This window comes from Octopus sinensis, linkage group LG1 (genome assembly GCF_006345805.1).
Source record: "Octopus sinensis linkage group LG1, ASM634580v1, whole genome shotgun sequence".
NCBI classification, from domain to species: Eukaryota; Metazoa; Mollusca; class Cephalopoda; order Octopoda; family Octopodidae; genus Octopus; species Octopus sinensis.
In genome coordinates, this window is record NC_042997.1 from 40,964,321 (window position 1) to 40,989,104 (window position 24,784).

Below are 24,784 nucleotides of genomic sequence, written 5' to 3' on the forward strand. Positions count from 1 at the left end.
ACTAGTCATTTCCTTGGTGAGGCCTAAAGTTCGAAGGTCGTGCTTCACCACTTCATCCCAGGTCTTCCTGGGTCTACCTCTTCCACAGGTTCCCTCAACTGCTAGGGTGTGGCACTTTTTCACACAGCTATCCACATCCATTCTTGCCTCATGACCATACCAGTGCAGTCATCTCTCTGGCACACCACATCTAATGTTTCTTATGTCCAACTTTTCTTTCAAGGTACTTACACTCTGTCGAGTATGCACACTGACATTACGCATCCATCAGATCATGATGGCTTCATTCCTTGCGAGCTTACGCATGTCCTCAGCAGTCACAGCCCATGTTTCACTGCCATGTAGCATGGCTGTTCGTACACATGCATCATACAGTCGACCTTTTACTGTGAGCGAGAGGCCCTTTGTCACCAGCAGAGGTAAGAGCTCCCTGAACTTTGCCCAGGCTATTCTTACTCTAGTAGTTACACTTTCAGCGCACCCACCCCCACTACTGACTTGGTCACCTAGATAACGGAAGCTATCAACTACTTCTAGTTTTTCCCCCTGGAAAGTGGCGGAAGTTGTTTTCTGCAGATTTTCAGAGTTTATTGCTCCTGAGCATCTTCCACATACAAAAACTATCTTCCCAGTTAGCCTTCCTTTGATATTACTGCACCTCTTATGTGTCCATAGCTTACACTGGGTACATCTTATAGAGTTTCTACCTACGCCTCTACTACAGATCGAGCAGGGCCATCTACCTGAAGACATTTGTGGTTTGCCTGCCTTCCTCCTTATCAGGACTTTGGTTTTAGCTAGGTTGATTTTAAGGCCCTTTGATTCTAATCCTTGTTTCCACACTTGAAACTTCTCCTCTTGTTCTGATCGTGACTCAGCAATTAGAGCAAGGTCATCAGCATAGAGGAGCTCCCAGGGGCATCCTGTCCAAATTAGAGTAACAAAAAAATATAAAAATGTAAAATATAAAAACATAATGACATATAAAAAGATCTAAAATAATCGTAAAACAAAAGAATTAAAATAAAGAGATAAGATGCTAAAAGAGTTGAGAATAAGATTTAGGTTTTGATGTGGTGGTAAGGGTCATAAATCACTTCTTATTTTCGGGGTGGGGGTGGGTGAAATTTGATATTGTTGTAGTAAGTGATCAGTTTACACCAACTCACCACTAAAAGTTACTAGCTTTAAGTTTATAGTATATGTGTGTGTGTGTGTTTATACACATATTTGTGTGCATATATATAAGCATGTCTCATACAGCACAGCATGAGATACACAGTCTTAAGTATATAGAATTACACACATATCCCCATACATATCTACAGTTAAATCCTAGTAAATATATACATACACTACTAAGGATATGTACAGATATAGATATCTATACACACACACATACGTGTATATATATATATATATATATTCACATACATATACACATACATATATACACATACATATGCATCCCTCTCATACAAACACACACATTATATAAAAATACAGATACACATACATACACACATAGATATACACCCCTATATATATATATATATTGTTACGGACGCCAAGGAAAATGTAAACAAACAAAAAACATTATGCTCCTTGTTCCATTAGTTGGAATCGAACCGGCGCTCCAGTTGTTCAGGACAATGGTATTTCCTTTGTCCTGTCAAGGAGCACGGTTATTAATAGCCATAGGCACTTGACGTCTGGCCCCATACAGTCACGGAAAGTTTAAAAAAATAAAATGTTGGTAATTGGGTTACACGCTGTTGTCGTACGATATCTCTCTTTTTCTAGCTGCCGACCGTTATATATACAGGTAGGTTAAGTTGCCAGTCAGTCAGCGGAGGACCTGACAAGGGGTCAGTGCGAGTGGAAGACCAGAAGACGGTCAGTGAGAGAGATGACAATCGAGCGGCTAGGCAAGTTGTTGTAGTGGGAGTTGTGAAGTTCAGAAAATATTGCAGACGCGATTATTAAGGGAATGTTGCAGGCGCGGAACGTGCGGGTAATGTTTTTATTTGTGTTTTGAATTCTGATGTTTAAATGAAAAAAAAGAGAAAAGTTGTGTTGTCTAAATGGAAAAAAAAAGAGAATCTGTGACGTAAACTGTTGAAAAGAAAAGGGAAAAAAAAGAACTTGTAAATGTTTTTAAAAAAAAGCAGAAAGACTGTTGAAAAGAAAAGGAAAGGGATCTTTGTGAACGAACTCTCTGTGTTAGAAGAAGAGAGAGAGAAAAGAAAGAAAGAAGAGAAAAGTGGAACTTTAAGAGACTATTAATTGTGAACACTGTCTCAAATGAAAATGATTTGTTTTGGAAGAATCGACTCTGAAATGTGTTTAAATGTAAATGATTTACTTTGTTTTTCGAACTCTGTATTATGTCGTTAACCTTTCTTGTGAATGCTTTTGTTTTGTTAAAAAAAAATTGTTTGAATTACGCAACTCCACTGTGTCTCTTTGTTGTTGCTGTTGTTCTCGGTCCTGGCCGTGTTCGCTGCCTTCCCCCCCTTCCTGTGGTGGATTTCCGGTTTACTGAGCGCACGCGCCGCACGCTACGGCCCGTGGTGACATCGTGGGCCTGAGTGGTGGCGTATCAATATATATATATATATATACACCCACAAATGCATGTGTATATATATATATATATATATATATTATATATATATATATATATACACACACACATACATATACACATATATATTATGACTGCCCCCTCGTTATCAAGTATGGCCATTGCACGAAGCTTAACTGTTACTGGTGCTGTGATCGAATGTGACTTTTTAGCCCAGCTAAAAAGTCACACACATATACATACATACATGCATACACACACACATGCATACATATAAATCCTGCCATGTATAAATCTTCATACATTCACACCCATTGATTCATGTATATATACACACATACATCACATCTTCTAAGTGTCTATCTTGTTTTGGGGGATATAATAATTTTAATTTAATAATTAATGAATATTTAATGATTTAATGTAATTTAAAAGCAAAGACAAAACATAAAGGATAACAAATTAGAAAATAAATAAAATAAAATAAGAAAAATAAGAAAAAATACAAAGAAAAGATTATAATAATCGCAATAATACTAGTGATCATAATATTGTTATAATATTACAATACAATATTGATTGGAAAATATAATATAAGATTAAATTTTAATTAGAGAGAGAGAAGAAGGCCAGCAATTTCATGGGAGGGGGTGAGTTAATTATATTGTTCCCCGGGTATACAACTGGTACTTATTTTATAGACCCGGAAAAGATGAAAGGCAAAGTCAACCTTGATGGAATTTGAACTCAGAACGTAAAGCCAGAGGGAATGCTGCTAAGCATTTTGCCCAGCATGCTAATGGTTCTGCTAGCTTGCCGCCTTCAGCCTGCATTTTATATTAAAAGGATAAAGACCCCTTTCAGTCATGAATGGCCATGGGATTGCACCTAGAAAATTCTCCTCCAAGGCACAAGTCCTGGCAAGGTTTGTTTATGGAAGACCAGCAGTCACCCATCCATACCAGCCCCCTCTCTCCCCACCACCAATGTTATCCAAGGGAAAGGCAAAGACCAATACAGCTTGGCACCAGTGATGTGGAAACTCATTGCTACAGCTCACTGAACAAGGAGCATTGTGAAAGAAAGTGTCTTGCTCAAGAACATAACACACAACCCGGTCTGGAAATTGAACTCATTACCTCATGATTGTGAGCCTGATGCTTCAACCACTGAGCCATGCACCTTCATGTATTTTAATTTTGAGCAATAATTATTTCTAAAGTAAAAAAGATAAAAAATGACAACAACACTGTGTGAATGATAGAAAAATATTCTATTGAATGGTTTTATTCTTACAAAAGACCCTGGGATTGCACCTAGAATTAGAGAATTTCCTGTATTTTCTTTGTCTTTCTTTTGTTAAATATATTCCTGTTCACTTTATATGTGTTTTATGAATTCCATTTATATTCAATGATTAGAGAATGTAATCAAATAATTAGGATATGCCTGAGAGTCATGAAAAGTAACATAAATATTGGGTCTTTGAATATTATCAACAGCAGAATTGTAAGAATCCTGTAAAACTTTTAGTCCATGGTGTCCTCGCATCACACTTCCCACAAGAACACTGCATTGGTATATTCTCTTTATTCCGTTATGGTCAGGAGTAGAATAGGTATCATTTGCAGAATAATAGATGTCTCCGGCAAAATAAACACCTTCACCATATGCCGTGGCTAAGAAGAGAAAAAAAGATATATATGTGTGTGTGATGATGATGATATATATATATATATATATATATTTAATTTCATTTCTTAGGGAATAAAAATTCTGGCATAACAGGGGTTCAAATTATTCTCAATGAGGAAATATATATTTTCATTTAGAGATAGTAGGCCCTTCACCTCACCATATAAAAGAATTTTAATTTAAATACTTACTACTTTATAACTTGGCTACACATGTTTCTTGGGGTACATTTCCCGGTTCCTTAACCACACTGTGTTTTGCTGGAACCATTCTTAAATATAACCCCAATCATCAGACCTCTGTATCACTTTCTCATAGTTTGATACTATAAACTATATTCTAATCTTTTAAATAAATAAGATAGGTTCGCCAGACCCTACTGTACAAGCCATAATTTAATTGAAATAAAAAATTACAAAAATAAAATAAAAAAATAAAGATGAAAATAAAATATATGAATGAAAATAAAAATTTACAAAAACTGTTCTTATGTAACTTATGTCTATAAATATAAAATTTATAATATATAGGGATAAAAAAATAAAATAAAATATATACTTGTGATGATATAAAATGATATAAAATGAAAGGAATGGCAAAAACAATATATATTCGAATAAAAAGGGAAGCAATGATGAATAAATATTTTCAAATTAAAACTATAGTACGAATGAGGAAATGAAAAATTTACAAATGATACGAATGATAACAATTAAAAATTTACAATATATATATATGTGTGTCTGTTGCCAGCATCGCCTGGCTACGTGCCGGTGACACGTAAAAGCACCATCCGTTCGTGGCCGTTCGCCAGCTCTGTCTGGCACCTGTGCAGGTGGCACGTAAAAAACACCCACTACACTCGCGGAGTGGTTGGCGTTAGGAAGGGCATCCAGCCGTAGAAACACTGCCAGATCTGACTGGGCCTGACGAAGCCTTCCAGCTTCACAGACCCCAGTTGACCCGTCCAACCCATGCTAGCATGGAAAGCGGACGCTAAACGATGATGATGATGATGATATAGAAATTGAGATAGGGGTTGTGAGTGCAACCCACCATGGGATAACATATATCCAATACACTGCCAGTAAAGCACCCAACAAAGTTATTATATATTATTATGAATATACTTATATATATATAGGTGCATGTATATTTACACTTATATGTATGTGTATATTATATATTATGTATATGTACTCATTCTTGTATAGGTGTACCTTCTCTTATATTCATATTATAATCTCTGAAGAGGCCTTGGGATATATTTGTAAGTGTCTCATTTATAACCACATATTAACTTATCACACCTGGCTAATATGAGCATAATGAGATACTCATATCTACATGGCTGAAACAGCTGTAAGATATAGTTTATATTTATATTTATTTATACATATTGTACTTATTGTATCATATTACTCATTGATGTGCACTGTTTTGTTCTGTACTATTATGTTTGACCTTGATGTTCATATGTAGTTGGTTAATAAATTATGTGAATGGGTATTATCTGGTAGTTGATTATTGATTAAGGTGTATTCCTCCATTTTCTTATTTTGTATATATATATATATATATATATATTTAATGCAGGGGAAAATTTTTTCAAAAAAAAAAAACCTCATCAGTGGCCAGCATATTAAAAAATACCTTTAAAGGTTAAATTTATCAACAACTTATAAATAAGGGTAAACGAAAAAATTTCTAATGCCAAATATGCCGAAGTTGGACATATTGTCCATAACTGTATAATTTTTTCACAATACACACGCTACTCGAAAAAAGGTCGACAGAAATTTCTAAAAAATTCCATTACTACCATATTGGACCGATTTCAGGGTTAGTTCATAAGAACCCTCCCTACGTCAGTGATTTATCCAGCTTCGGCATATTTGGCATTAGAAATTTTTTCGTTTGCCCTTATTTATAAGTTGTTGATATGTATGTATGTATGTATGTATGTATTTATGTACGTACGTACGTACAGCAATCGATAACAATAACAATAGAGATTTTAGATGTCCAAACAGGGTTATTTCTCCCAATTATGTACCCAGCAATGTCAACAGAAACTTCCAGAATGAGTTCCATGTCAGTTGACAGATGTGTGTCATTGAAACTCTGCAAGCATTTAATAGTTCCAAACACTTTGTTAGAAAAGATCTATTAAAAGCCTGTCCCTTGCCAATATTTACCATTGAACTTGTTTGGATGGCATTTTGTGGAACATCACTCTTCTACTCTCCCCATATTCATATTCACCATACACATTAAAATCTAATTCCAAAAGATGATAAAATAGTTAGTGAGAGAAGATCATTTGAGATATCTAAATGGAGTGACCTCTGTTTATCAGATTTCTGTACAGTTATTAAATGTCCCTTAACCAATTTCTAGGCCGTAGCAGACATTGAATATTTCAATGAGAGTTAACAACACTGTATTGATTATCTCAGTATATCTATAATTGACACACTCAGAATGGTGATTGCTAGGCCTGGTGTTCGCTTGTTGATATTTCTGTCCAGTCCTGCCGACCTACCACTACACCTAGTCCTTCTTCCCCAAAACATTACCCCTCTGGAATTCTGCCCCTTCTCTTATCTTTCCTGCAATATTTTCATTTACAAAGGTTCAAGAGGAACATTAATGGATGGGGACAGACCCTTCCTCCCAATCCAAATAAAAGTGTTGGTTCCACAATAATAAAATACACCTGGTTTACTCTAGAGCAGAAGATGTTAGGAAGGGGACCTGGCAGTAGAAACGATGCCAAACATGGAATGTGTGGGCAACATGGCATCCTCTCTGTGTGAGAAAGGATTCTAAACAGCAATCAATGTGGAGAGTGACTGCCCAGCTCAGGACAATAGGAAGGGCGGGTAGATGATGATGATGATGTTGATTATAATATACTTACCATTTTTACCACAATAGCTACGGTTGAATCCTGATTTATTTATTCCATCAACAGATCTTTCAGCAGTACCATGCCAAAGGCCATCAACTTCATTTGTAATGTTTCGATTTTCTGCCTCAAACTTTCTTTTCAATGCTTGGTATCCATGGTATAATGTTTTATTTTGAATTCTCTCAATCTGTAGAAAGGAAAATTCACTTCTTTGACAAGGAAATAACGTTTGTGGTGAAAAACCCCGACCCTATCTGCTTTTATTTTCTTTTTTATTTGATACCAATTTTGATTCAACTGTAAATTTTGGTAAGGCACAATAGTTTAGCTGCAAAATGGTGTTGCATGTACAATTCAATGCAAGAAGTTAAAGCAGAGGTATTTTTGTTGAGCAAAGATTTCTTGTGAATATCCAAAAACACATAGAACAATCCCAAAATAAGTTCATACATCTTCATCATCATCGTTTAATATCCACCTTCTATGCTGGCATGGGTGGGATGGTTTGACAGGATCTGGCCAGCCAGAGGCCTGCACCAGACTTCTGTGTCTGTTTTGGCAGGCTTTATACAGCTGGATGCCCTTCCAAATGCCAACCACTTTACAGTGTGGAGTGGATGCTTTTTAAATGGCACCAGCACAGACAGGGTCACCAAGTAACTTGCAAGACAAGGATCCTTTGAGAAGGGAGGGGGCATTGGAGGAGGGGATCTTGTGTCAGATGTTGAAACCTTTCATATAATCTTTCATAGTGAGAAAGAAATAGGGGTCTTGTTGTAAGGAGGTACAAGGTTACCTGGCTAATGCGGGGACAGATATAGATAAATCAGGAACGAGGTTAGAAACAACCGTGCTGTCGCAAAGGACATACAATGAAATTAAAATTTTTTATACAAATAAAATGTCTCTTAAAATTTTCTTAACAGCATGCCATCCAATATTGTTTATAAATAAAAGTAAAAATACTAACTTTGATTATACGACAGGAAGGCAAATTCCGACGGAAAGTGGCTTGGATGTTATCATATTCTGGTCCATTTGTGACTGGAACGATTTTAATTAATTCCTTGTCACCCATTGGTGACCATGTATCAGGGGTCACTTCTAGAGTTCAAACAGAAATCAAATATTTCAGAATTAAAATAAAATTATGAACCCTTTTTCTGTTGAAAGTTTAGAAAAGAAAACAAGAATATTTTGATTAATAGACAAGAAATACTGAAACACAGCACTGTAGTTTTGTAGTAGTAGTAGTAGTAGTAGTTGTAGCAGCAGCAGCAGTAGTAGTGGTGGTGGTAGTAGTAGTAGCAGCAGCAGCAGCAAATGATGGCTGTCCACTTGTGACCGAGGAAGACCATTGCTGACCTTCAGTAACATTGTGTGCTCTAGGACTAACGTATATTTTGCATTTGCAGCCCCAGTGGTGGCTAATGAGCCCTGCTCTTGACAAGCATACACGACTGCAAACATTGCAAACCTAGCTTTACCCATTCACTTCACCAGCTGTGCGCTTTTGAGCAGCACACTCAAGTTCTTCATGCAGAACACGTGCTCTCTCAAAGGTATTGACCCCACATCCTTAACCTGCTTCGTCCTTCTGTGGCAATGACAGGTATTGCTCTCCTAGTCAGTCTCCTGCATATCACAGGCCTTTAATGAGGGCTTGACACAGTCCTTAAATTGCAGCTTTTGTTTCTGCCAGGGTTTCTTTCCATCCACAAGTTCTCCCCCCCCCCCCATATAGCATCTGTTTAGGGATCCTGCTATCCTTCATTCTAATAAGGAGTCCAGTCCAACGTAACCGGTGCTTGTGCACCATCACCTCAATACTCAAGATATCAGCTGTCCTTAGGACCTGTATGTCTGGAGTTTTTAAGGTCCTGCCAACATTCAGAACGTCTCTTAGACATCTCTGATGGAAGCATTCAAGGACTTTTACATGACGTTTGTAAAGGGTCCATGTCTCACATAAGTAAAGGAGTGATGTCAGTACACATGCACGGTACACAGCAATTTTTGTTTACCTTGTGATGCCATGCTGGGACCAGATACGAGGCTGAAGAGACCAGAAGGAATCAGTTGCTCTCTGCAGCCTGGAAGATATTTCCTCATCCAGGGAGCAAGAACGGCTGGGTATGCTGCCTAGGTAGACAAACTTGTCTACCACATTCAGTATTGTTCCTTCAACCAAGATAGCTGATACCAGATATAGGTTTCCTGGTGCAGGCTGGAACATTACAAAAGTCTTGTCCAGGCTAATGCTGAGTCCACATGCCTTGCAAGAAGCAGAAATACGATTCATGAGTATTTGCATGTCATCCACTGTATGAGTGAGTAAGTCACAGTCATCTGCATAAAGGAGGTCATGATTAAGAGACCGGAAAAGTTCTGAATTGGCAGAAAATCTTGTGTCTGGACATTCTTTCTTTGCTCTGTATTGTTGTCTCACTCTTATAACAGACACAAACACTGTTGTTAGTAGTTAAAACAGACACACAGACACTCTTGTCACACACGCTGAGACAAACACTCTGCTAGCACTCACACACACTCTTATTGTACACTTCTGTAAACAAAAGTCTTTCTTTTCTCAAACAGTAGAACGGTTGTGTTTTTCTCCTTATTCTTTACTGGCACTCTTCATTCCTTCATTCCATTTATTTTGACTTATTCTTTTGTGGGACAACCATGCGGCTTTTAAAAGGAGACATTTCTGTCACCATCTCCTTTACATAGGGTCGTTCACTACAAACTCATAAAGCAAAATAAGCCGAATATGCTCATTTGTCACTTTCATTACAGCTTCGAAAAAATAATTGTTAAAATTGAACTGCACTCCTCAAAATTTGCACTAAGAATAAGGGCATGATAAAATTACTACCTGCCTTTATAGCAAGTTGATGCAGGTAGTTCATCCCGACTCTATCTGATTTTAGTTTAGGCAATTGAGAAAACCGTATTATTTATGGGATGACCCAATATATATATATAAATATATATATATATATATCATCATCATCATTGTTGTCGTCCTTTAACGTCCGTTTTCATTGCTGGCATGGGTCAGACGATTTGTCTGATGGGTGGAAAGTCAGAAGGCTGCACCAGGCTCCAATCATATCTGACAGAGTTTCTGCAGCTGGATGCCCTTCCTAACACCAACCACTACACGAGTGTAGTGGGTGCTTTTTACATTCCAGTGGCACAAGTGCCAATTAGGCAGTACTGGCATTAACCATGCTTGAATGGTGCTTTTTATGTGCCACTAGCAGAGGAACCAGTCAAGCGGCACTAGCATTGACCATACTCAAATGATGCTTTTTACATGCCACCAGCATGGGTGGCAGTCAGGTGGTACTGGCATTGGCCACAACAATGATTTCATTTGACTCAGCAGGTCTTCTCAAGCACAGTTTATTGACCAATGATTGACAGGTAATCTTAAATGGGCTGGTTATGCTACACTGGCCACGGTTATGGTCTCACCTGGCTTACCAAGTCTTCTAAAGCACAGCATATCCCCAAAGATCTCGGTCACTTGTTATCGTCCCTGTGAGGCCAAACATTCAAAGGTCATGCTTCACCTCCTCATCTCAGGTCTTACTGGGTCTACCTTTTCCAAAGGTCCCTCTAATGCTAGGGTGTGACTCCTTTTCACACAGCTGTCCTCATCTATATGTAACCCATGACCATACCAACACAATCATCTCTCTTGCACACCATATCTGATGCTTCTTATGTTAAACTTTTCTCTCGGGGTGCTCACACTCTGACATGTATGCACACTGACATTACACATCCAGTGGAGCATACTAGCTTCATTTCTTGCAAGCTTACACATGTTTTCAGCAGTCACAGCCCATGTTTCACTGCCATGTAGCATAGCTGTTCACATACATGCATCATACAGTCTACCTTTTACTCTGAGTGAGAGGCATTTTGTCACTAGCAGAGGTAGGTGCTCTCTGAATTTTGCCAGGCTATTCTTATTTTAGCAGCTACACTCCAGGAGCATCCACCCCACCCCACCACTAACTTGGTCACCTAGGTAATAGAAGCTATCAGCTACTTCTAGTTTTTCTCCCTGGCATGTGACAGAAGCTGTTTTCTGTGCATTTGCCACACACAAAAACTATCTTCTCAGTTAGCCTTCCTTTGATATTGCTGCACCTCTTATGTGTCTAAAGCTTGCACCGTGTACATCTTATGGACTTTCAACCTATACTTTTTCTACAGACCAAGCAGGGTCATCTACCTGAAGGGATTTGTGATTTGTCTGCCTTCCTACTTATTAGGACTTTGGTTTTAGCTAGGTTGACTCTAAGGCTCTTTGATTCTAGACCTTGCTTCCACATCTGAAACTCCTCCTGTTGTTCTGATAGTGACTCAGCAATTAGTGCAAGGTCATCAGTATAGAGGAGCTCCCAGAGGCATCCTGTCTTGAATTCCTCCATTATTTCCTGGAGGACTATGATAAATAGGAGGGGGCTGAGGACTGAACCTTGGTGGACCCCTACCTCTACCCTGAATTCTTCACTACACTCATTGCCAATCTTCACCTTAATGATAGTATCCATGTACATAGCTTGTACAGCTCTCACTAACCATATCTATCCTGAGTTTCCACATTGACCACCAGATAAGGGATCAGCGGACTAGCTTTAAAAGTTGAACTCCTAGCAGACTTTTCAGCTCACTCATGAAGAGGGCTCATTGGGCATGTCGTCCAAAACTAAAGGGAGCTAAATAGCATGATTATGATACATCTATAATGAGTATACGCCCTAGTAGCTTTTGATCAGAAGTTAAGGATGAATGAAAATTAATTCTAAGGTGAGGGTTGGCAACGAGTATAGTGAAGAATTCAAGATAGAAGTAGGGGTTCACCAAGGATCAGTCTTCAGTCTCCTCATTCATTATAGTCCTCCAGACAATAACAGAGGAATTCAAGACAGGCTACCCCTGGAAGCTTCTCTATGCTCATGACCTTGCTCTAATAGCCGAGAACTAGAGACAAAGTTTCGGGTGTGGAAGCAAGGTCTAGAATGGAAGGGCCTCTGGGTATACCTAGCAAAAACCTAAGTCTTAGTAAGTATGATGCATGTGTGCAAACTGTCATGCTACACGGCAGTAAAACATGGGCCATGACTGCTGAGGACGTGTAAGCTTACAAGAAATGAAGCTTGTATGCTCCACTGGATGTGTAATGTCAGTGTGCATACACAACAGAGTGTAAACACCCTGAGAGAAAAGTTGGACCATAAGAAGCATCAAATGTGGTGGGCAAGAGAGACGACTGTGCTGGTATGGTCATGTGTTATGTATGGATGAGGACAGCTGTGTGGGGAAGTGCCACTCCCTAACTGTGTAAGGAACCTGTGGAAGAGGTAGACCCAGGAAGACCTGAGATGAGGTGGCAATGACGGAAAAACAAGACCTTTGGAGATATGATGTGATTGAGAAGACCCTGCAACTAAAGTGGGATCACAGCCATGGCCAATGCCAGTGTTGCATGTCTGGCCCATTTAAGAGTACCTTTGATGTGTCGGGCAATATGATATGCTTGAGAAATCCTGTTGAGTGAAGTAAAACCAAAATCGTAGCTGTGGCCAGTGCCCCCTCACTCACTCCTGTTCCAGTGGTTTGTAAAATGCATCATCCAAATGTGGTCGATGCCAGGTTCACCTAACTGGCTCCCATGCCAGTGGCATGTAAAAGGCACCCACTGCACTCTCGGAGTGGTTGGCATTAGGAAGGACATCCAGCTGTAGAAGCATGCTGGCTCTCCAAACCTGTTAAACCGTCCAACCCATGCCAGTATGGAAAACAGACGTTAAAACGATGATGATCATCATCATTATGAATCATTCTATTGTTCCAGTCCCAAGCTGAATTCCAACTGTTGGCCAATTTCTCCCAAAGTTCTTATCTCAATGTAAAATTAACAAAGTGAATGTCATCTATCTCCCCTCTGGATTTCTGACGTCAACTGACAAATGCCATCCAGGATGGTGTGAATCAGCCAAGCTTTACCTGCTAGAAATAACAACCTAAATGCTTTTAAATCAGATCCCAATGCTGGATGTTCGAGAACCAAATAAATGACAGATTTTCAATCCTGAGATCATTCTAATTCCAAAAAGGTATATTTCTATGTTGAGCAATTGTAGACTGAAATACAGACAGACAGAATTTCACTTTTATTATAATAGATAAAAAAAAATCAACAAAAAATAAATGAGAATGTCTTTATAGTAAAAATATGCACGTACCATCCTTTAGGTTTTGTTGTCTCTTCATTTTATATTTCCTCCCTCTGAGTTGAAAACTCATTTTCTTAATATCAAATTTTATGTTTTCCCAATCAAGGGTTTTTTTCTTCTGTAAGTATGCTTTCTCAAGCTTGGCATTTACTTTGTCTTCAAACAGTTTTCGGTTTGCTGGAAAATTTTCATCAAAGTAAGACCATTGTACCATTGTTTTAAGAAGAGTTTCCTCGTCAGTTTCTTTGAATCCCATTAATAATGATTGGACAGAGAGTTTGGCATCTTTTACAAGAGAATGTCTGCCATAAATTGTAATTTTGTTACTGATAGAAATATGGACTTCATGTGTTCTACTAATATCCCTTAAACTCAGCTTCTGAAAATAAAATCAACAAAATATATCAAGGAAGAGAGAGAGAGAACACCACCACTGCCACTAATACCTGTTACCAAGAATCACTATAAATGTTCCTAACAATCCTAAATTGACCACCATGTAGAAATACATTTTCCACAGTGGGTTGCTCTTCATTTGTTAATTTTGTTTTTGAAGACTTAATGTGAAAAATAATTTAACGTACACACTCAACTCTGAGTAAGTCTATGTGCAAATAAATATATATACATATATACTAACTTGTATTCACATTTACTAATGCTACGGTGCCTCCCCCCCCCCCACATCATACACATTTATGCACATGAATCTAACTGAACAACTAGGAAGGAATTCAATATGAATGGAGGACTCCTGCCTGTGGGAGGGTTTTTGACATCTGAAGTTACTTGTTCTAGCCTGATGTAAGGAATTCTTCTTTTCCAATAGTTTAATCTGTTGTGTGCATAAGAAATAACAATAATGATACCCAACAAAACAAGGGCAATCTCAGTTATTGAATCCTTCCTTATTAACAAATTGAAACCATCCATTAACAACTGGAAGGAACTACACAAAGCACTTTGAGATTTCGCATTTGACTGGATAATATGATGTGGATGATCAGATCGGTGGTGGAGGTAAATGTGGACTCGCAAAATAACTCTGTCACTATTCTCCCTAAAGACAACTTAACTTTGGTGTCCAAAAATTCAACGCTTGTTTTTGAAAAACTAGATGTAAGTTTTCTGTTGGACCTAAAGCCATAGCTTTTAGCATAATTCACACAAATGCAAGAAGTCACTTAAACTATCCCGGTGATCCTTCTCAGACAAAAAAGCTGTCATCAATTAACTGTAACCAGAGTATTGGTTCATGACTATATAGGGATTTGAATGTGTTCATTAACTATGTCTTGAATTTTGTCATGAAGACATTTGTGAAATTAACTGCCATGGGTGCCCCCATGGTGCAGCCCCTTGTCTGGTGGTAAAATTTTGTCCAAATTTCATTGTGTTACTTCGTAACACAAACACCAATAACCTACAAAAAAACTATGATGGAATGCTTTTGTTTGACCGCTTTTCAAAGGCATTCATGCATGCTTCTACCCCTTCATCATGGTCAATATTCGGATATAAGGAAGAAACGTCCATGGTTATCAAAAACCACTTTTTTGACATGGATTTGGGGCTTTAAAATGATTTGTACTGACAGAGGTGATAACTGGAAACATACAAATGCTTCTGTTCATCATTATGTCAAATGCAGTTACAGTGAATCATGATAAAAGGAAATAGCAAATGACATAGCTAAGCCGGGTCATAGTGCTAGTGCATGCATATACAGCTGCGTGCGTGTGCACATACACGCGAGTACTGTCCAAATCTCTGACCAATCTCATACAGCTAGCTGGCATTCAATTGGCATATCAAGTTTCGGGCATTTTGATTGGGTTTTGGATAGAAAATTCACAAAGAAGTCACTTCTATTGATTTTTGAATGGCTTTGCAGGGTGACTGAGGAAATGTAAAGATGTGCACGACCACCTTTGGATGGTTTTCAATGACCATAGAAAGTGCAAGCTCTCTAACTGAAAAATTTTGCCGTTTATGTTTATAAGAGATTAGCAAACAAAGTCAAACACAATACAATATGTGAGAGAAATTCTAGCACTGAAATTTCTCTGGCATTTCAAAAGTGTTGCCTGAAAGATACCAGCATGTGGCAGAAAAATATCCCTGTTTCAAACAGAAATTTCCTCAGCCACCCATTCTAGCCGTTAGATAGTGTAGAAATATAAGAGAATTGTTGACCTTTATTTCTGACTCCAAGGAAACTAACATTGGAGTATCTGCATGCTGTGCCTTGAAAACCAGTCGTAAAAAAAAGGTAAGCCCTGTTCATTGTGCAACAACATGAGTCAAGGGAATTCCATCAGGAATCATAACAGAAATGTTATGATTTATACAGAAGGTGGGATATATAGAGATTCCCATTTGGTGTATGCAGCAGGATGCATGAAACACAACTTGGTTTATGTTGGTTGTACATCAGAACAATCAAACAAAAGACTTAATGGGCACAGATATGATGTCAGGCACATTAATATTAGAGTAGTTCGACAGAACTTGCTGAACATTTCGCTTCAAGCGGCTGCAATTATGAAGAAGACTTGAAAGTGCATATTCTCAGAAAATATTCTGAATCTGCTTCACTTTCACTTCTCAAAATGCATGAGGAGAAATATGTTTGCGGGTTATTAACATCACGCCCTGGAGGAATGAATAAAATGACAGGAGAATATCATCAAATTCATACAAAACTGTTTGATTAGATAGTCTTTTTCTTTTTCCTTTTAATTTTTCATTCCTCTATTTTTCTGTCTTTTTCATTTTGTCTGTTATAAAATTGAAACTTAAAGACCGATGATGTCATTCCATCAACGTTTGGACACTGGTTGCTCTCATTCATACTTTGGATTTAGATTTCTATAATTTTGAATTTTTATCACTTTGCATTTTGAACTCAACAAAGACAGGCTTACTGTTGAAATATCCTTCAACCAATAAAAATAGCTATTGCAATTGCATCGCGCTATTTGTCTTATCTGTTTACCTTTTAAAATATAATAATAATAATAATAATAATAATAATAATAATGATATTCATAATAATAATGATAATGATATTAATAATAATAATAATAATAATAATGATATTAATAATAATAATAATAATAATAATGATATTGATAATAATAATAATAATAATAATAATAATAATAATAATAATAGAAAGTTTTGATGGGAAGATTTTAGTTTATATACAAACAAACCTAGTTTTTCATTTTATTTATCCCAAAGGGATGAAAGGTAATGAAGACCACCACAGGGTTTGAACTCAGCATGCAAAAAGCCAAAATCCTGCAATACTGCAAGGCAATTTTACCAATGTTCTTAGAATTCTACTGGTCTGCCACCTCAAAATAATAATGATGATAATGATGGTGGTGCTGGTGGTGATGATTTTTTTATTAGCCACTAGGTTCAAAGAAAGACAAAGACAATAAGAAAATGATAAACATGGTAAGGGTTTACAAATAACAATAGAATTTGCCAAAAGGAAGGCTAACTGCTTCAAAGGCAAAGTAGGAAACTCCACTAAAACTCAATGGTCCTGACCAGCAAGGGCAAGCGCTCTCTCTCATCTATTGTTTCTCAAACAACAGGGCCATGCTCAGAGCAGGGTTGTTCACTGCATGACATTATCAACAAGAGCACTACGAGAGCACAAATTTCCACCAAGGTAACACCAATGTCCTCTCAATGATTAACCAGAGATGGTTTTTAAAATGAGAATATCTAAAAATGAATCCAATGGCTCTCAAAAATTAAGCAAAAAAAAAAAACAACCCAAAAAATAATCCAGAATCCTTGTCCAGTACCTGATCGATCCCAATGGTAGTCATGGAATGTGAAGGTGGCAGTATAAAATTTAGTAACGGTAAAAAATAGTATATCCTTATCTAATACAAGCCAAAGTCAACAATTTCACCATTCAAAATAGTTTCAAAGATAGGGTTAATAAAGTTCTACTCAGGAATTTTTAAACGAATAGCATGAGACCTTTTCGTTTTCTCTTCTCTTAAATTACAGCCTACCTTTGATATTCCTGTTGTTTTAGATCGATGTATAGATGTGTGTATATATGTAAGTATACTGTAAAGCGTTAATATGTATGTATAATATATAATATATGTGAGAGAAAGTTGAGTTCTCTTTCATCCTTTATTTTGGTTGGTTCCAAAGGTCGGTTTCTTATAAAGATTCTTCATATTTCATTGGTCGCTTACTGTTGTAAGAATAGTGAATATGAAAATGCTACAAGTATAAGGTGTGTTATGAGAAACAGCTAAGACTCTACTCCCTGGAGAGAAGATGGGAGAGGCATGCAGTAATATATATCTTGAAGATCCTGGAAGGAATTGTGCCAAATTTTGGCACTGACAGCTACACCAATGCCAGAACGGGACGACGCTGCATAGTGCCAAAGATCCCAGCAATGCCATCACGCTTCAGGACCAGTTACTGCAACAGCCTGGGTTTCAAGGGCCCACAGCTTTTCAATATTCTCTCAAAGAGTCTGAAGAACTTGCACAAAGTAGATGTAGCAGTTTTTAAATCAAAGCTGGACATCTTCCTGTCGAGAGTCCCAGATGAACCTACCTCACAGCAAGAGGTGCAAATGAGAGTAGCTATATCAAACTCCATTCTTCACCAAGTGCCACATATTAGAGGAGGCTCTTAGTAATAACAGTGTAGCACAAAACGGCGGTGCACCAGCATGGCCGCAGCTCTGAGCTGAAACTAAAAGAAGAAAAAAAAAGAGTTTATAGAACAAATATCCTATACTGTTAAAGATGGAGAAAAGAAGATGTTAAAAGTTTGAAAAGAATTTAATCCATGCATGCGATTGTTTCAAACAGAAACATAAACATGTCAATAACATAATAGGAAAATTAGAAATCAATGTAATTATAATTTTCTTATATTCACGTTCACATTACCTTATATTAGTTAGGAAATTATTTATAAAATATTACTATAGATTTTTCACCTCCTTTATGCCAAACTAGATTCTCGACTCATATTGAAATTTTTAATATTTATACAAAGACATAGTCAACCTACAAAATATAGAAACGTACAATTTTTTAAAATAACACTTTTACGACTTGGTCTCAGCCGTATTTCCCATACATTGTTATTTTTTCTCAACCTCTCAAAAACACTTGATTATCATCGAACGGTTTTTTTCAATATTCTTAACCACAGCAAGTAATTTCTTTCTTTATTCTGTAATATTAACAACTATTCTTCTATCTTTATCTTATATTTATTTCACACAAACAAATATTAGTTTTTTCACTAAAAAAACTTTCCCTATTGTATTAGCTATTGATTGTGGAGGCACGTGGCTTAGTGATTAGGGTGTCAGCATCATGATTGTAAGATTGTGGTTTCGATTCCTGGACCGGGTGACGCATTGTGTTCTTGAGCAAAACACTTCATTTCACGTTGTTCCAGTCCACTCAGCTGGCAAAAATGAGTAACGCTATGATGGACTGGCGTCCCATCCAGCTGGGGAACACATATGCCATAGAAACCAGGAAACCAGGTCCATGAACCTGGTTAGGCTTTAAAAAGGGCACATGTATTTTATTAGCTATTAATTACTCCATCGCAACTCCGTATATATTTTTTGTTTATAATTCAAGTAGCTTAAATAAAACTGTATTAACTATTTCCTATTTCTTATTTTCAAACAAGAATTTTTTAAAAAATAATTTCTTTAAATATACACCATACTTAATATTTCTTACCACTTATAACTGTCAAATCAGATATTAATTTAAATATAGCTATGCTGTCCCATTTGATGCTTATATATATATATATATTACTTCTTATAATAAATGCCTTATATTTATATCGAGTGTATATCACTTAATTACTTATTATTATATAGAGAAAATGTTTCTTAAACATCTTACACTTGTATTTTAAAGTAACCATTAGCTGCATCAGTTTTAGTTCATACACAACTATGACTCAATAACACTATCTTAGCATATATAATAAGTATATCTGAATATGTTATGTGCTATTCACTCCATCAAGTCTTCTGTGACAATAATAAAATTATTTTTTGATGTATTCTTTTTTTTGCACAGAGGAGAAGAGTAATATGTAATTAATTTAATTATAATTAAATTGATTTCTAATTTTTCTACCATGTTATTTTCATGTTAATATTGCTGTTCGAAACGATTGTATGCATGGATTAAATTCTTTTCAAACTTTTAACATCTTCTTTTCTCCATCTTTAACAGTTTGTTCAGTTTCTGTAGGATATTTGTTCTATAAATTCTCATAACACACCTTATACTTTTAATATATGATATATACATTATAAAAATATGTTAATGTTATTTAATTTCTGAATGGTTTTACTGCTGTTTGTTAATGTAGTTTGATTTGTTTATCCATCAGTTTCTATTAAGATAAAGGTGCAAGTAAAATTAATGATAGAGAAATGAAAATAAAACTTTAGAAACAACCTAAAGGGAGATAATTGAGAAAGACTTGAAAGTGAACGTAAGATCATAATCATGTAAAGTAAAGATAACAAATAATCCAGACTCCTTGTCCGGTATCGGATAGATCCCAAAATTTAATCCATTCATGCTAGCGGTTCTTGAGATATCTTGTCCATAGACAAACAAACAAACAAGACTGAAAACAATACCTCCGCCTTCACTAAGGTGGAAGTAATACTAATAATAATAAGAGGACTGATAATAATAAGGGAATTAATATTGGTAAAAGACCGCATGGAGCTAGAGTCAATATAGACTCCTATGTAGGTAATAGTGAAGCCAGTTCATTAAGAGATGTTAAAGTCACAGCAATACATAGGGAAACCCCAAAAAGAAAGTAAGTGAAAAAACCAGAAAAAGAACAAAAGTTATCTGATTGGCAGGAGAAGGCTTTGCATGGTAGATTCTCAAAGATATTTGCAGCAAATAATAGTCATAAAACATGGTTGTGGTTGAAGAAAGGAAAGCTGAAAGGGAAACAGAAAGCTAGGTAGTAGCAGCACAAGATCAAGTGCTAATGACTAATTGGATAAAAGCCAAGATAGACAAAAACCAAGTAGATTCCCAATGTGAGTTATGCAAATGAAAAAGGGAAAGTGTTATTATAGAAAGTGAATGTAGCATGATGGCACAGAAAGAATACAAGAAAAGATAACCTAGAGAGAGCAATCCACTGGACGGTCTGTAGAAAGCTAGGATTTGACCATACTGATAAATGATATTAGCATGAACCTAGTAAATTATTAAAAAGTAAGAAATATAAGATGTTGTGGGACTTTAACATTCAGACTGACAGAATAATAGAAGCTAGAAGGCCTGATTTGGTGGTGGTGGTGGTAGTAGTAGTAGTAGTAGTAGTAATAGTAGATAAAGACAATAGAAAGTGTGCCAGATAATTGACTTTACAGTCCTAAATGATGAAAAAAATCAATATGAAAGGTATACAAAAAATTGTAAAGTATCAGGACCTAGTCATTGAATTACATAGATTATGGAAAGGGTAGGTAAAATGTATCCCTGTAGTTATAGGGGCATTAGGAACTGTCCCTAAATATTTGAGTAGGTAGAGGAAATAGGCATAAAACCTAGTTTAGTACAGCTCCAGCAAATGGTGTTATTAGGGACTGCCAGGATACTCAAGAGGGTTCTAGGCATCTAAGGTTACTTGTTGTAGCACGATGTTAGGATTATTTTCATTTCCAATGGTGTAATCTGTTGTGTGCATATGAAAATAATAATAACAACAACAACAATAATAATAATAATCAGCCACCTTTTATATATGGATGACCTAAAACTATTATGCTACAAATGACAAACAGCTGGAAACACTACTAAAGACAGTTCATGGATTCACCGAAGAAATAGATATGAAATTTGGATTAGAAATATGCGCCAAAGTAACCCTGAAAAGAGGAAAACTAGTTAAGAGTAGCAACATCACACTAGATAAAGCCAATGAAATAAGAGAATTAGACCAAAGCCAAACTTACAAATACTTAGGAATCCATGAACTAGATAAGACAATGCACACAAATGAAAGAAAAAATAAAGAAAGAATACTATAGATGAGTTAGATCAATACTAAAAACAGAGCTCAATGCTAAAAACAAGATAATAGATATTAACACTTTAACCGTCCCAGTTATAAGTTACAGCTACAATATCCTTAACTGGATGCTAAATGAACTAACCAAAATAATAGGAAAACAAGAAAAATAATGACAGGATCTAGGATGCATCACCCAAAATCTGACATAGAAAGGCTATATATACAACGTATAGAAGGTGGTAGAGGCCTTATAAAGCTGGAAAACTATTTTAAAATAACCACCATAGGACTGCAAAAATATCTACTTCAGAAGGAAGGAAAACTGATACAAATAGCGGCAAATCATAAGAAAAATAAAAAATTGTTCTCAGTAATTAAAGAAGCTGACAAATGCAAACAAGAAATCATACTACCTAACAAATATGAAGAAGAAGAAGAAAACATAACAAAAGCTATAAAGCAAATGAAATCAAAACTAAAACTAGAACAGCAACGGACCATGATAAAACGATGGCAAGAAAAGCCCCTTCATGGCAAGTACTGGATTAAACTAAATGCAAAAGAAATAGACAAAGAAAAATCCCAGCAGTGGATGAGAAGCTCAGGATTGAAAGCAGAGACAGAGGGATTTTTAATAGCAGCACAAGACCAAAGCCTCCCCACTAGAAATTACCAAAAACATGTAATGAAAAGAAATATAACAAGTAACTGCAGAATATGTGGAGATGGACAAGAAACAATAAATCATATTATCTCTGGCTGCCCAGTCCTGGCTAAGAAGGAATATATTCACAGACATGACAGAGTTGGAACCTACATACACTGGAAGCTATGCCAACATTATGGAATAACAACAGAAAAAAGATGGTATAGGCACACACTAGAAAAGGTCACAGAAAACGAGAAAGCAACCATACTCTGGGATATGCCAATACACACAGATCAAGAAATTAAGGCCAATAGACCAGATATAGTTGTCAGAGATCATGAAGAAAAAAATGCTTTCTAATTGATGTATCAATACCAGCAGATGACAACGTGTCTCTAAAAGAAATGGAGAAACTTTCGAAATACAAAGACCTGGAAACAGAGGTAACTAGAATGTGGAATCTAAAAACAGAAACAATTCCTATCATAGTAGATGCATTAGGCATGATAAAAAAATATTCAGACAAATGCATAACTAAAACACCAGGACTTACGAACACATATAACATACAGAAAATTGCACTACTAGGCACTGCACACATCCTACGCAAAACACTTTCAATACAGTAACCATCAGAGCATCACAACAAACCACAGCACATACCCAAGGCACACAGAGCTGCGCTCGGTAGTGAAGTGAAAGCACGTTATAAAAATAAAACTACTGAATGATAAACGCATACCTTCCATCAGACACCTACCATATTCTGAGCGCCTTGTTTCCCTGGGCATGGATTCACTGAAGCTCCAGCGTCTGGCGACGGACTTGGTAAACACCCTCAAAGTTATCAACCACCTCACCAACAACAACACTGAACACCTTTTTGATCTCCATGTGTCTAACACACGTGGACATGCCTACAAAGTCAGAAAACAACACAGCTCCCATGACTTTTGGAAACATTTTTTCACGCTCAGAGTTGCTGAAGCATGGAATAAACTGCCTGCGTCAGTTGTTGACTGCCATGACACTGCATCCTTTAAGGCCCTCATGCTTTCCGAAATCCGCCGAAACTACACCTGATTATACATACACTTTAGATGAGTTGTAGTGCACCTGAGCACTGTACACAATTATTATTATTATTATTATTATTATTATTATAATAATAATAATAATAATATAAAGAGATGCTCATTGAAATTGGAAAATGTGGTATATCAATGTGATTATGAAGCCAGTGATTGTAAGAAGATTTGGACTAATCAAAAAAGAAACTGAAAATTATGTTACGTACTGAGTAGAAAATTGTTGATGTGAGAATGATAACCACCATCACCACCACCATCATCATCATCATCATTTAACATCTGCTTTCTATGCTGGCATGAGTTGAATGCTTTGACTGAAAACTTGGTAAGCTGGGTGAGATGGTGGGGGAGGCACACAAGGCTCCAGTCTGATCTGGCTTGGTTCCTACAGCTGGATGCCCTTCCTATCATTAACCACTTCAAGAGTGTTGCGAGTGCTTTTTACGTGCCACTGGCATGGATGCCATTGACCTCACACCAGCATCAGCCATGACTACCGTCTCACTTGGCTTGACAAATCAACACAAGTATGGTACATCGCCAAGGGTCTTGGTTACCTGTCACTGCCTCCATGAGGCCAAACACTCGAACAGTACTTTTGACATGCCGTCAGGATGGGTGCCAGTCAGACAGCACTAGCATCGGCCATGACATTACTCGTTTCAACAGGTCTTCATGAGTACAGCATATCATCCAAAGATTGAAGGGTGCTTTTAATGGGCCACTTTATGCGACACAGGCATCAGCCACAAGTATGATCTCACTTGGCTTTTTTTTTCTTTAGAGGTTTCTTAAGCACTGTCTTGGTCGCTTGTCATTGCCTCTGTGGGGCCCAACAGTCAAAGAGCGTACTTCACCACCTCATTCTATGCCTTCCTAGGTCTAACCTTCCACCACTAGATTGTAACACTTGTTCACACATCTGTCCTCATCCATACGCATCACACGGCCATACAAGCACAGTCGTGTCTCTTGCGCACCACATCTGATGCTTCTTATATCCAACTTTTCTCTCAGGATGCTGATACTTTGTCATGCATGCACACTAACATTACACATCCAGTGAAGCATACTAGCTTCATTTCTTTCAAGCCTATGCAAGTCCTCAGCACTCACAGTCCATGTTTCACTGCCGTGTACTATAGCTGTTTGTATACAGGCATCATACAGTCTGCCTTTCACTCTGAGTGAGAGGACCTTTGTTACCAGTAAAGGAAGGAGCACTCTGAACTTTGCCCAGCCTATTCGTATTCTAGCAGCTATCGTCTCAGAGCATCCAGCTCTGCAACTGACTTGATCACCTAGGCAATGGAAGCTATTGACTACTTCCAGTTTTCTCCACTGGCATGTGATGGAATCTATTTCCTGTTCATGTTTGGTGCTTATTGTACCTGTCCACTTTCCACACACAAAACCTATCTTCCCAGTTAACCTTCCTCTGCTGAACCATTTATGTTTCCAAAACTTACACCAAGTGCATTTTACAGAGTT

General features: G+C 37.0%; 2 protein-coding genes across 2 annotated transcripts in view; both read right to left on the reverse strand.

The window, feature by feature from the left end:
- LOC115232537 (protein mono-ADP-ribosyltransferase PARP14-like) overlaps positions 1 to 24,784 on the reverse strand; it is a 172,703-nt gene that overhangs the window by 126,934 nt on the left and 20,985 nt on the right. The window contains exon 9 of the mRNA XM_036502087.1: positions 13,752 to 13,838. Coding sequence (XP_036357980.1) covers positions 13,752 to 13,838 — 87 coding nt within the window. The remainder of the gene's footprint in view (positions 1 to 13,751; positions 13,839 to 24,784) is intronic.
- LOC118761903 (protein mono-ADP-ribosyltransferase PARP14-like) lies at positions 3,931 to 13,733 on the reverse strand. Its single transcript, XM_036500101.1, has 4 exons — positions 13,469 to 13,733; positions 8,167 to 8,300; positions 7,206 to 7,383; positions 3,931 to 4,266 (listed from the first exon to the last, which is right to left on the reverse strand). The coding sequence occupies exons 1-4, from the start codon at positions 13,713 to 13,715 to the stop codon at positions 3,998 to 4,000; spliced, it is 828 nt and encodes a 275-aa protein (XP_036355994.1). The 5' UTR covers positions 13,716 to 13,733; the 3' UTR covers positions 3,931 to 3,997.

Excerpts from the sequence above, each read along its gene's own strand:
- LOC118761903 (XM_036500101.1), bottom strand. The coding sequence starts at position 13,715 with ATGGGATTCAAAGAAACTGACGAGGAAACTCTTCTTAAAACAATGGTA. Across the intron at positions 7,384-8,166 it reads CTTCCTGTCGTATAATCAAA|ATTGAGAGAATTCAAAATAA; the intron begins GTTAGTATTTTT and ends TCCTTTCTACAG. Across the intron at positions 4,267-7,205 it reads TAGCTATTGTGGTAAAAATG|CCACGGCATATGGTGAAGGT; the intron begins GTAAGTATATTA and ends TTCTCTTCTTAG.